Raw genomic sequence first — 12157 nt, 5'->3', positions numbered from 1 at the left:
ATATTTGAATATTTAACATATTATGTCATAAATAATCAATGAAAAATTCAATCAGTCAAGTACTTGATTGCATTTTAAATACCTTAAATCACGGACGAGTAAAAAAAGAAGGACTCCGTGTCACTTTAAATAACAGTGAAGCACCAAAACAAGCCGGTAAACGAGTAAATACGTAGACACTTACACTAATACAAGCCAATCGGCCGCCATAATGAGATCAGTTTGCGTCGCAATAAAATATTTTAAAAATGTCGTCGTGCGTTGTGATAAAGTGTAAAAACGATACTATAAAAGTATTTGTGGCCATATATTGTTTGATTATTTAAGGGAGAAAAAATGGGTAAATGGTATCCCCCGTAACCGCACACACACTAGCATAAATGTGCTTCACTTGCTAATATCACGGCGCGGAGTCCTTCTTTTTTTGCTCGTCCGTGACCTTAAATATATAATATAACTGACCGTAGTATGGACATGGTTATGTTGCGTCACTTGCGTGTCGATGGACGGGTTGGCTCTTGGCCTGTGAGTCGGCACTCAGCAAATTAGTGATGTGTCGCGAAGGTAAACAGCACTCGATGGAATTAAATTGACGTCTGTCATTAACGACGCGGTCGTCCTATCGGATTACGGAACGCGCGGCCTGTTTGCTTTTTATTTACGAGGAACGTATTATGTACATCGTTCGTTTGCTAAATAATGCTTATATTTCGAATTATGAGTGAAAAATGGTTTGTTTGATGTTTTTGATTGTCCCATGTTATTATGTCAAAGTACTGTTACATCATTCTAAAGTTCTCACACATCACGCTTCTTTTTATGAAAATAAGGGACGAGACGAGCAGGACGTTCAGCTTATGGTAATTGATACGCTCTACAACGCAGTGCCGCTCAGGATTCTTAAAAAACCCAAAAATTCTGAGCGGCACTACAATTGCGTTTGTTACCTAGAGACATAAGATGTTGTCTCATTGGCCCAGTAATTTCGCTAGCTACATCGCCCTTTAAACCGAAACACAGTAATGTTTACACATTACTGCTTCACGGCAGAAACAGGCGCCGTTGTCGTACCCATAATCTAGCTGGCATCCTGTGCAAGAGAGCCTCCCACTTTCCACATGCTTTCTTCCCAAAGGTGTAAGCTGCAATTATTTATTTAGTGACCCTGACATTTTGATCCTTTTGGTTAACCCTGAAATTTCTTTTTTAATCTTTTTAGTGCTCACATGCTTGTCGGCTTACAAATTTTTTGAAAGACAAGATGAGGAAGACCTTCTCCTTATCTTTATTACAAAGCAGATAAACAGTGACAGAATTCTTGATTGATCCTAAAATTATTATCGTATCGTAATTGCGCTCGTCACTTAGAGACATAAGATTTTAAGTCTCATTAGCCCAGTAAAGCTATAATAATAATATTGACACACTTTTTACAAACCACTCGGCTATACAGGTCGTCATAGCTATGGCGTGGCCTATCTAAGGGCACTATCCTAAGTGAGTCCACAAGTAGTGTATGAAAGCCAATTTGTTATGTACCCAAATACAGTTAATCAGCAACTATGGCTTAACTTCTTTTTTATAATAACTCCTTAAAAACATGTGAACTCAAAAGATAATGTAAACATTATTCAGAACTTTAGTTCTGAAAAAAAAGTACCTACATGACAACATAACATAAATATTTAATTTATTCATGGTCTATTTCTGAGATCTAATTATCTGACCTAATTATTGTACAAATGCTATTTAAGTAACTGAATTTAAATTACAGTTGATGCCTTTCAGTAATGGTTACGATTGAAATGGAGCATTATTCTGTGCTGATTTATTACACAATATAAGTTTAATTTCCTGTGGCACAGGCTGTACTGATACATTACAAATAAACTTGACTATGAGATCAAACATTTTCCTCAGACAATCCAGAAGTACTTATTCGGTATAACTGTTGATCTATTGGGAATATTATACGTAGGTCACATTAAAAGTTTTGCGTAACTTAATAAATCTACATGTTATAACCAAAATATTATGTTTATTGCTTTTCAAAATACTCTCCTTGACATTTTAAGCATTTTTTCATGCGATCGAACCTTTTTCATTTTTTAAAACAGGAAGACCACAGATCTGAAGGCATGTTTTCTACGTGCTGTTTCAACGCTATCACTGCCTCTTCGGAATTGGTAAAAGTGAAACCTTCGTCTTTCGTGAACTTTTTTTAACACCCCGGGAAAACAAATGGTAGAATACCGTGAGTGGTATTAATTCCAAGGCATTAACACTCTTTTGATCTTCAAGTGGGATTGTGCAGATGGGACAAAAAAAAATGCGATCATTTTTGTATCAACTTTTCTCGCCTGCCTCATTTTTCTTGGCCTGTTCTCATTTTCAAGCACCCATTCACATGATTGCTGTTTTTGGTTGTTTTGGGTTCAAAACAATAAATCCACGTATCGTCTCCTGTGACAATTTCATAAACAGCATTAGAATGTCCGTGGTTGTACTTCATTAGCATCTGTGAGCACCATTCCACGCGAGCCCGCTTCTGCTCCGCTGTCAGTTAATGAGGGATCCAACGACAACGAAGTTTCCGAAATTTCAATTCTTCGTGTAAAATTTTCTGAATTTGGCTCATACTAGTCCCCAATAGTCCCCGAATTGTCTCATAGGTAATCCGCGGGTTTTCTTCAATTAGCCGCTTAACAGTAGCCACATTATTTTCGTTGACGGCATTTGAAGGCCGCCCTTCACTAAATTCTTCATGTAAAGAACTCTCTCAAATTCAGCAAGCCATCGCCTCACGGTGCTCAAGCAAGGTGCTTCTCTCCTAAAAGCATATTGAAGACGAGCGGCACAGTCTTGCGGAGAGAGAGAGCTTTTAAAATCATAAAAATCATCGCTCTAAAGTCTTTTCGACTTAATTCCTTTTTGTTGCGTACGTAGAACTTTGATGTATGATAGAAAACAATTGACAAATGATTTCCCGCCAATTGTTTTTTTACTACTAAGAAGGTTGCAACGTTTCAAAAAATATAACATTCGAAATTCAAATAGTTCCAATTAGCTAGGAGTGCAAAACTTTTAGAGTGCCCATGTATATATTTTAGATTTTTCTAAGTGTTTATTCTAAAGTACGTTACTTTAGAAGCATGAGTATATCCAATTGGCATGAATTATAACACCGGACGGCTGTAAGCCTAGAAACAACATTTTGTCAAAATGTGAAACAACATTCGAGAATTTATTTTAGTCAGGTCTTACTCATCGATGACTAACTTCAAGGATGCTTTCAAATGATGCACAGAACTGTGAGTAATCTTAATGGTTAAATTAATTATCTTTAAGTACTTACTTGTTATTTCTCATCGATATGGATATTTCAACATCCCTTATTAAGTCTCGTAAGTAGTTTACGTAAGATCGTGATAAAATAATTCATCATGACACCAAGTTATTGATAACTTCTCCGATTTCCTTATGGTCTACTCTCACTTGAAGTTCACACTTACAACACAACACTGCTAGTATGTTAAATGTTGCAATAATAAACACTAAAAAAAACGTCTTCCTTTTTATTTACTAGTAGCTTTTACCCGCTACTTCGTCCGCGTTCTATAATTACTTTAGGCAGTTTTTTTTTATTTTTTGGATACTTTTCAAATAATCACATAAAAACTTGCCATCACATAAAAGCTGCCAGCAGCGGAAAAAGAAGTCTTCTATGATATAGGGCATATCCCTTGTCATTGTGGTCAGTCTCTTTAATAGTATTTCCTTACGAACTTTAATCTCCTATTACATCCCCATGTAGGGCAAGGTTTCAAAAATGCTCGAACAAATGTTTATAATTAATTATTTCTTATCAAGTGCCTTAATACAAAGTTTCATGGTTTTATCTTCAATAATAACGAATCTCCATACAAACTGCCATCCCGTATTTCAACCCCTCCATTTATTTTTTGCAATAAAAGGTAGCCTATGTCCATTTTCAAGCTCTAGTCTAAACAAACTGAGATTCACATTTATAATATTAGTAAGGTAATTGATATTTTTATGATGATAATATTGTTCAATTTATATTGCATATTGTAGAAGAAATATGTTCTTGATTTTAGGTATAACCCTTAAATTTACCTCTTGTATAATTCAATTATTTTTCTAATTGAATAATATTTTAATACTAGCTGACCCTACCGACGATGTTCTGTAAATAATTAATAAACTGTTTTTTCGTAAAATATGCTCCCTGTCGTTCTAAAATGAAATCGTTTCACAGCAGAACTGTCAAACAGTGCGTCAATAAATTCTCTCACAGAAAACATGTCGATACAAAACAAATACTGAAAATAAAAATAATTATGGGTCCCAAATCGAAATAAAAACTATCCTATCTCTCAAATTGGACCAAACTGCACTCCATGACTTCATGTCATGAACATCTTCCGCGATGGACTCCTAAACTAAAGAACAGATTTTAATGGGGATAAAGTTATCCCCATTAAAATCTGTTCTTTATAAAGTTATACAGATTTTAATGGGGATAAAGTTCTTTATAAAGTTATACAGATTTTAATGGGGATAAAGTTATCCCCATTAAAATCTGTTCTTTAGTTTAGGAGTCCATCGCGGACAAACAACGTGTCACGTAATTTATATATTATACTAGCTGACCAGACAGACGCTGTTCTGTACATAATAAATAAAATACCGTTTTTGATGAATTTGTCAATAATTTTTCATTGTAACATAATAATATGCTCCTTGTTGTTATAATTAAATTGTTTCACAGCAGAACTGTCAAACCACGCGTCAAAAATACTCTCACAGAAAATATGTCCAAACAAAACAAATATTGGAAATAAAAATAATTATGGGTCCCGAATCGAAATAAAAACTATCCTATCTCTTAAGTTGGACTAAACTGCACTCCATGAAGTAATACCCATTGAAATCCGTTCATTAGTTTAGGAGTCCATTGAGGACAAACATTGTGACACGAGATTTATATATACTAAGATTAAGATTAATTTGCTGAAATGTTTCGATTTGCACGGTCTATAATTCGGGTGACACCTAAAAGATATCTGTATTATTTATTGAGAAATTGTATTGGTGCTCATCCTATTGGAGCAATAAACAAATAAAAAAATCATTAAAAAAAAGAACAAACTCACTTTTGAATCATCTTATGAACATTAAACAATACACATGCATTAAAAAATGGAGGATCTGGAAAGACATAGTATTAAGAAGCTCGTGGTACACTTTATGGCGTTGATTTTTAGTAACTATTTACTTAAAATATCAGATCACATAGTCGAGACCGATATTAGTGAGGCTTGCCATAAGATTTTGGAACTATGTATTTTTTTTATGGAAGAAGACGACACACGAACGTACGGGTCACCTCTTGTTAAGTGATCAACGCCGCCCACATTTTCTTGTAACACAAGAGGAATCAACGGAGCCTTGCCAGCCTTTTAGATAAATGAACGCACTTTTTTAAGGTACCCATGTCGTATCGTCTTGGAAACAACTAACACGGAATCATTCTACAGCTTAGGTGTACGAGGAGGAAAGTTCTTTAAAAATCGCACTCCACAGTGCGGTTTTGCGGAACGTCACACATCTAGTTGGTGGGGCTGATATCGTAATTTATGGCGTGTCGTGCGATGGTGGAATTCGGTGGCAGGAATTTGGTCAAAGAACTCTTCGGAACGCTGTCTGTGATAAATGCGGTAGAAGACACAAAATGCAGCGACTCTGCAAATGATTTAGCCATTCGCACAGCACTGGATCCCTGAAAATTCGAGCAGTACAGTGTTGCACGCGATGGTTCGAGCTTTTACTCTGGTCAACCAGACCAGAGACGACAGCGATAATGTGGCCTACCCTGCGCTTTGCAGAGCGCTTTATTTATGACCCCCAGTTACTTCGAAGACGACGTATTTTAGTTTATCATGTTTCAATAAAATCGGATAGTTGATTATTATTATAAGGGACACACATACACTGGCTGGTGTAGTGGTAGTTGAGACAGTAAAGGCATCGTTATTACGCATTGATTAGGACTTATTTGCATTCAGGTAACGAGCTGCCGATGATAACGAGTGAACACGCGACCTTCATTGCGAATGTTATGTTCATCATCTTGGGGACACACAACGTGTTTATAAATACATTCTTATAACTGGTATATGGGCTTCGTTTTTACTCTGTGATTTTATTTATTGAAGTGATAACTTCTTTAATATCGTTCTGATTTGAAAGTCGATTAAATGAAAAAGCGACAGTAAAAAGAGCAGTCACATAAATTCATAACATTTAACGTGGGAGAGAATGAGATAGGAAGCATTATACAGTGTTTTGGTACCAGGCGATGATAGTTGAAGAAGAGATTATCTTACGTATGTCGCGAGTAAGTTAAGTAAGCTTAATATATAATAATATGCTCTGACGCCATGCGCACGACGTATCACTACATAGACACCAGGAGAACATATAGTAATGTCTTTCATAGCGGTTGAAATCATGTGTCATCCTATCAACACGTACCAGGACTTCATATGCAGAGGTTCATGCACAATGCAGGGTACACACGAAATTTTTCTTTAGTGACACTTTGCTGAAATCCGATATCAATTTGTTGATTGGTGAGCGTGTGGTTTGAAGCACAAAATGTTTCGGAATTGTTTATTTTGATATAAAATTATGCGCTTACACTAAATTGAACGTGAGCTGGACAAGAGGCTTCGCCCACATTTATCCCTTTTAAAACTTTGGTGATTAATCATTCGTATTATAATAATCTTGGCAAAAAATGAATTGAAAATGAGTTGCTTAGTATTTGAATTCCCCCACCGGACATAACGTGTAAATGCTAAATACCACCCACATTATATTGACGTCTGGCATCCTACTAGTAGGTATTTTGCAAGAATTGCATTGCATTTCTTGCCTCGCACAGAAAATTTGTGGAATCTTAACCCCTGGTGTTGTGAATGTCCATGGGCGGCTGCCTCACTACTCTTGTCCGTATGCCCTTTATTATATAAAAAAGGTCAATTTAACTTAGGGATCATAAGATTACAAAGTAGGTATATCTAAATTTAATAAAAAATATTAAACTAAGTTTATCTGAACTATTCGTGCAAAAGAAAAAATTTATTTAAAAAAATAGAACTTGATTATCGCATCGTAACTTTTAAAATTTTATTTGAACCATTTATATATGCAATGGACTGAAAATCTGGAACACTATCAGCAAGCAATGGTATTAATAAATGGATGGTACTTTATAACACCTTAAACGTTTAACCTCTGATCGTAACCCCCCGGAGCAATATCCTTTACGATACGTATCTATGTCAGTGGACATGTAGGCGTACCCGCTGAGATATATGTAAATACATGCTAATGTTGTTGAAGCGTGACTGCGCGTGCGCATGCTTATTGCGCTGCATAGACGGCGCCCTCGAGGCAACGGTATTAAATTCATTCAGTTATAATTGTCTTACAAGCATTTTTATGCAAACTCACCTATCACGGAAGCATTACGCAGGGCTACCAAACCTGGTTCTGAATTATTTTTTATTTTATTTTATTTATTTATACCTACTTTAATAAAACGGCGTAAGCCAATTACAATATTAAAGTAAGTAATTAACTACAAATAGTTAATAAATACAAAGTTTACTGTAAATAACTAACAATTAATAAGCATCTAAATACCGTTCATTCATTCCTCTCACAAAAACGCAAGGACTCTGTTAAAATCGTCTGCCATCCATCCGCAAATAAATCACAAGCAGGGTTGGCTTCGAGAAGAGCGTTGAGAGCAGAAGAAGAGCGTTGAGAGCAGTTATTTGCGTACAATATTATTATTCCCACATCATCAGAGTGTTCACAGGAGTTGTTCGGGTTGTGATGATGTCTGGCATTGCACAACCACGTGGTTTTCAAGAAATTTCTTACCTCGCACAGCTACTTAGTGGCATCAATTACCGGCTGCTGTTTTCCCGAACCAATACGACTTAGGGACCTTCAAGATAATAGCATATTTCCACCTAAAAGCCCGGCCACGCATCTCTGGACTGCTGATTTTGCGGATGTCTAAAATAAGATGTCCATGGGCTGCTGCCTCACCACTCTTGGCTTCACTTGAGCTTGTTAGTTTGCCCGTTTGCCTCCTCTTATAAATAGACCATCTCGATGTGTGCATACATACATCGTTCTCAGGATACTTGTTCCAAGTACAACCAAACTCGTAAAACAAATTTCCAATAATTTTCTTTGCGCTGTTTTGTAGGTCAAAACACCTCAAAGTCCAACAATGCTATAGTTTTATTTTGCTGCATGTTGGCATGGGTAGCGCTGGTCACTTGGCGTCGGGTTAGTCTCTCTCCTTTTTCCGTATATTCCACTTCCTGATACCTACACGTGACTACGTCCGCATTTGCCACTGTAGACATATTAAATGGTGTCCCAATGCTGCGACATGCGTATAGACGAAATAATCATATGTATACTTATCTCTAATAGTTAAGGAATCATTCCTACGAAACGTTTTTTCTCAGACTTACAAATCCGACTACCACGAAAAACCACCAGGAGACCAGGGAGCGTAAATAATTAACAATACATATAAAAATATATACAAATAGCAAAGGTTTCATTATACCTGATAACGTATATATAGGCTCTATATATAGATAGATAGGCCACACACTCCGGAGGGATCCCAACCATATACCGAGGCCCCAGGTTGGAACCCTCAAAGAAAACGAAACCGTGGCCGTCCAAAGCAAACCTGGCGGCGAACTGTCATTGACGAAGCGAAGGACATCGGAAAGACCTGGAATGAAATTAAGAGATATGCTCAGGACCGCTCACGATGGAGATGCATTGTGAATGCCCTCTGCCCCGGCTAGGGGATACAGGAATTTAATGATGATAACGTATCATCGATTTAAAAATTAAATATTTAACTACATTAGGCGTCAGGTGTTAACAATGAAACGCAAAATATTATAATAATATAGTCTACTTTATACACTCTTTCTAGTATATTTACTAAGTCTAGGGCGTCCACATGCTGCATTTATTAAACTGAGAAAGTTATTTCTATTGTCTATGGCAGTATTCTCTCAAATCTGTAGTAAGTCTGTATGTTAACACTACATTATTATAATATTATCATTTACTGGCTGCTCCCTGCGACGTCGTCCGCGTGGAAGCTGAAAATACTATGTCTGCATCTGTCTACATCAAAATATATGTAGTCTACAGGTTGTCCCGACCTCTTGTTAAAAGGCATGCAAAATTTTAATCAAATCTATTCCGTAGTTTTTGCGTTTTGCCCTGACCTACACTCGAACAGATCAAAATTCTATAAACTACTTTTTTGGCTACAGTATTGTTTGAAGAACACATAGCAAGTATTCTCTCTAAAAAATAAGCACGATTTTATTACTTACATATGTTGAGATTTAACTGCTTATATTATAATCTTTTATGAAGGGGGTCAGGGTTATGTATAACTTTGGTGATAATGATTAATATTACATTAAAATATAACAAAATATACTCATAATTAAAACAATAGAGAATGAAATATTAACAAGAACATGGGTTGCTTTTCACGTCCAAGCAAACTTGGAACGTATTTTTAAGACCAATGTTTCCAGCTGTTATGTAAGCAAACATACCGGTCAGGTTCCGCCGATTTAATACCTACGATGTGAAAAAAAAAAATACTACTTACTACGTATTATCTATGGATGGTATGTGATCACCGCGGACCATTCTCTAATGTAATACCAGATGAACAACATAATAATAATAATAATATAACTGTAAAGTAGATCCTGTATATGAAGCCACAACCTGAGAGTTGAACAAACCATACAAGATTTTATGACGATGCGTTATTTGAACGGTTAACTCAGTTGGCAGAGCACTGGCACGGAACGCCAGAGGTCGTGGGTTCGAGACCCGCATCGTTCATAAAATTTTGTTTTCAAATTTTATTTGTGTATTAATCCTAGAAGTGAGGGTTATCACTTTAAAAACAACAAATTGTTAATAATCTAATATATAAAATTCTCATGTCGCGGTGTTTGTAGTTAAACTCCTTCGAAACGGCTTGACCGATTCTCATGAAATTTTGAGTGCATATTGGGTACGTCTGAGAATCGGACAACATCTATTTTTCATCCCCCTAAATGTTAAGGGTGGTCCACACGATTTTTTTTTAATTTTTTTTACATTTTTTTTTTTAATTTGTTTGATTATGAGTAAGCATTAAAAAAAAATATACAACTTCAGTATCGCGATTTTAATATCGGCAATACAACGTTTGCTGGGTCAGCTAGTAATATAATAAAAACTAGCTGACCCGGCAAACGTTGTTTTGCCATATAAAGTATAATTCACGCGATAGTTTTGTAAGTAATAAAATATTGCCTATATTATAGCCTGTACATCATTTTGTTCTATTGACAATAGTTTTTGCAGCGCACGCAAAAATAGGTTTTCGATTTTACACCTTGTGTTACAAAATAGCAATTTTATTACGGATCCCTAATTTAAAAAAAAAAGGCACATATAAATTCGAAATTAAAAATATACGAAATTTAATAAAATATCTGATTCTGGTTATAAGTATGTATATTTACACGTATATTTATTATGTACAAGTGCTAATCAGGCAAACGTTACTTTTGCCATATAAATTAGTACCCCGCGCCCGCCTCGTCTCAGTTGCTTGACAAAATTATTTGTATTGTATTGAAGAGTAGGTTTTTTGTTCGGTTATACTGCTAAAACTACTGTGCCGATCGCAATAATACTTATACAAAAACATGCAGCATGTTTCGGAGAAGGTTTTGGTTTTTGATATGTTGGTGACTACTATTATCCGGGAGCTATATTTTATTGACTTAGAAACACCTATATACAGGGTGGTTTTTTGAGAAGGGCGGTGATGGCCAAGTCAGAAACTACGAGACTTAGAGAGAAGTCGTGAAAGGAGTCATGCCCTTGATTTTTAAGAAACCAATTACCTGCTGCATATTCTGTTTTTAAAATTTCTGGAACTTTTGGCGGAAATCGACCCCAATGATTTTTCAAAAAAAAAATACCCCTGTATTATTGAGCCGATGGACTCTATTGCTGTTTAGGATAAAGTTTGATCAGTAAATTGGTTAAATAATATAGGTTGTAATTTTATTATTACTTTTTGTATAAGTATTATAACGATCGGCACAGTAGTTTTAGCAGTATTACCGAACAAAAAACCTACTCTTCATTTATTAGTATAGATAGATGACGTACAAGCATAGTTTTTATAATTTTATACATAGATAATACGGTGAATTAAGGGTTTAAAGTTTATATGAGCAGTTTATCGATTTTAATGGCATTAGCTACCTGTCTTTGCTATTAATTGACTCATACGAGAACATTGTATCATGATAGTTTTTGCTTACAGGTTATCGTGTTCAGCCACGCGTGTCTGGGATGGCGAAGGCGCGTCGTGCAGTGTAGTGTTAATACTAATAATGTTAGTACTAGTGATGTGTTGAGCGGCGGTCGATGTCGATAGCGCACACGATGGAGGCCAACACGACGCTGGCGACCATCTACCCTCGCGACGCCACCGTACTGGCGGCCGCCTGCGCGTGCGTGTTCAGCGTGGTCGGCGTTATTGGTAAGATAAACAAATTATAAAACATAGTAATGACCTAAAATGGCACTGCAATGGCTGTAGCAAAACGGATGGTACTTTGAGAGAGAAGAAACGATGAAAGAAACTCTCCCATTCTTTTTTCTACGCCTTTTTAATAATAATACTATTACATGACATAATTCATTCTTAAATACAATAGCAATTAAGTCCCAGTCCAAATAAGTCGTAAAAAAAAGAATTGCCCTTAAAGCTATTGTGTATTTTATTGAAACCTATTTATAATAAGTATTAGCGTGTCATACTTTCCGCCTACCAGTGGGAGGCGCCTTTGCACAGGAAGCCGGCTAGATTATGTGGACCACAACGGCGCCTTTTGTGCCGTGAAACAGTAATGTGTAAGTATTATTGTGTTTCGGTATGAAGGGTGCCGTAGCAAGTGAGATTACTGGGCAAATGAGACTTAAT

General features: G+C 36.2%; 1 protein-coding gene across 2 annotated transcripts in view; it reads left to right on the top strand.

Moving 5' to 3' along the window:
• The window catches only part of LOC126966097 (protein trapped in endoderm-1), an 81627-nt gene that overhangs the window by 11986 nt on the left and 57484 nt on the right, over nucleotides 1-12157 (top strand). For both annotated transcript variants that reach the window (XM_050809982.1, XM_050809974.1), the window contains exon 2: nucleotides 11495-11713. In XM_050809982.1, coding sequence (XP_050665939.1) covers nucleotides 11599-11713 — 115 coding nt within the window. In that variant the 5' untranslated portion in view covers nucleotides 11495-11598. The remainder of the gene's footprint in view (nucleotides 1-11494; nucleotides 11714-12157) is intronic.

This window comes from Leptidea sinapis, chromosome 1 (genome assembly GCF_905404315.1).
Source record: "Leptidea sinapis chromosome 1, ilLepSina1.1, whole genome shotgun sequence".
Lineage (NCBI taxonomy): Eukaryota > Metazoa > Arthropoda > Insecta > Lepidoptera > Pieridae > Leptidea > Leptidea sinapis.
The sequence above is the reverse complement of the archived record's forward strand: the minus strand, read 5'-3'. Positions and strand labels throughout refer to the sequence as shown.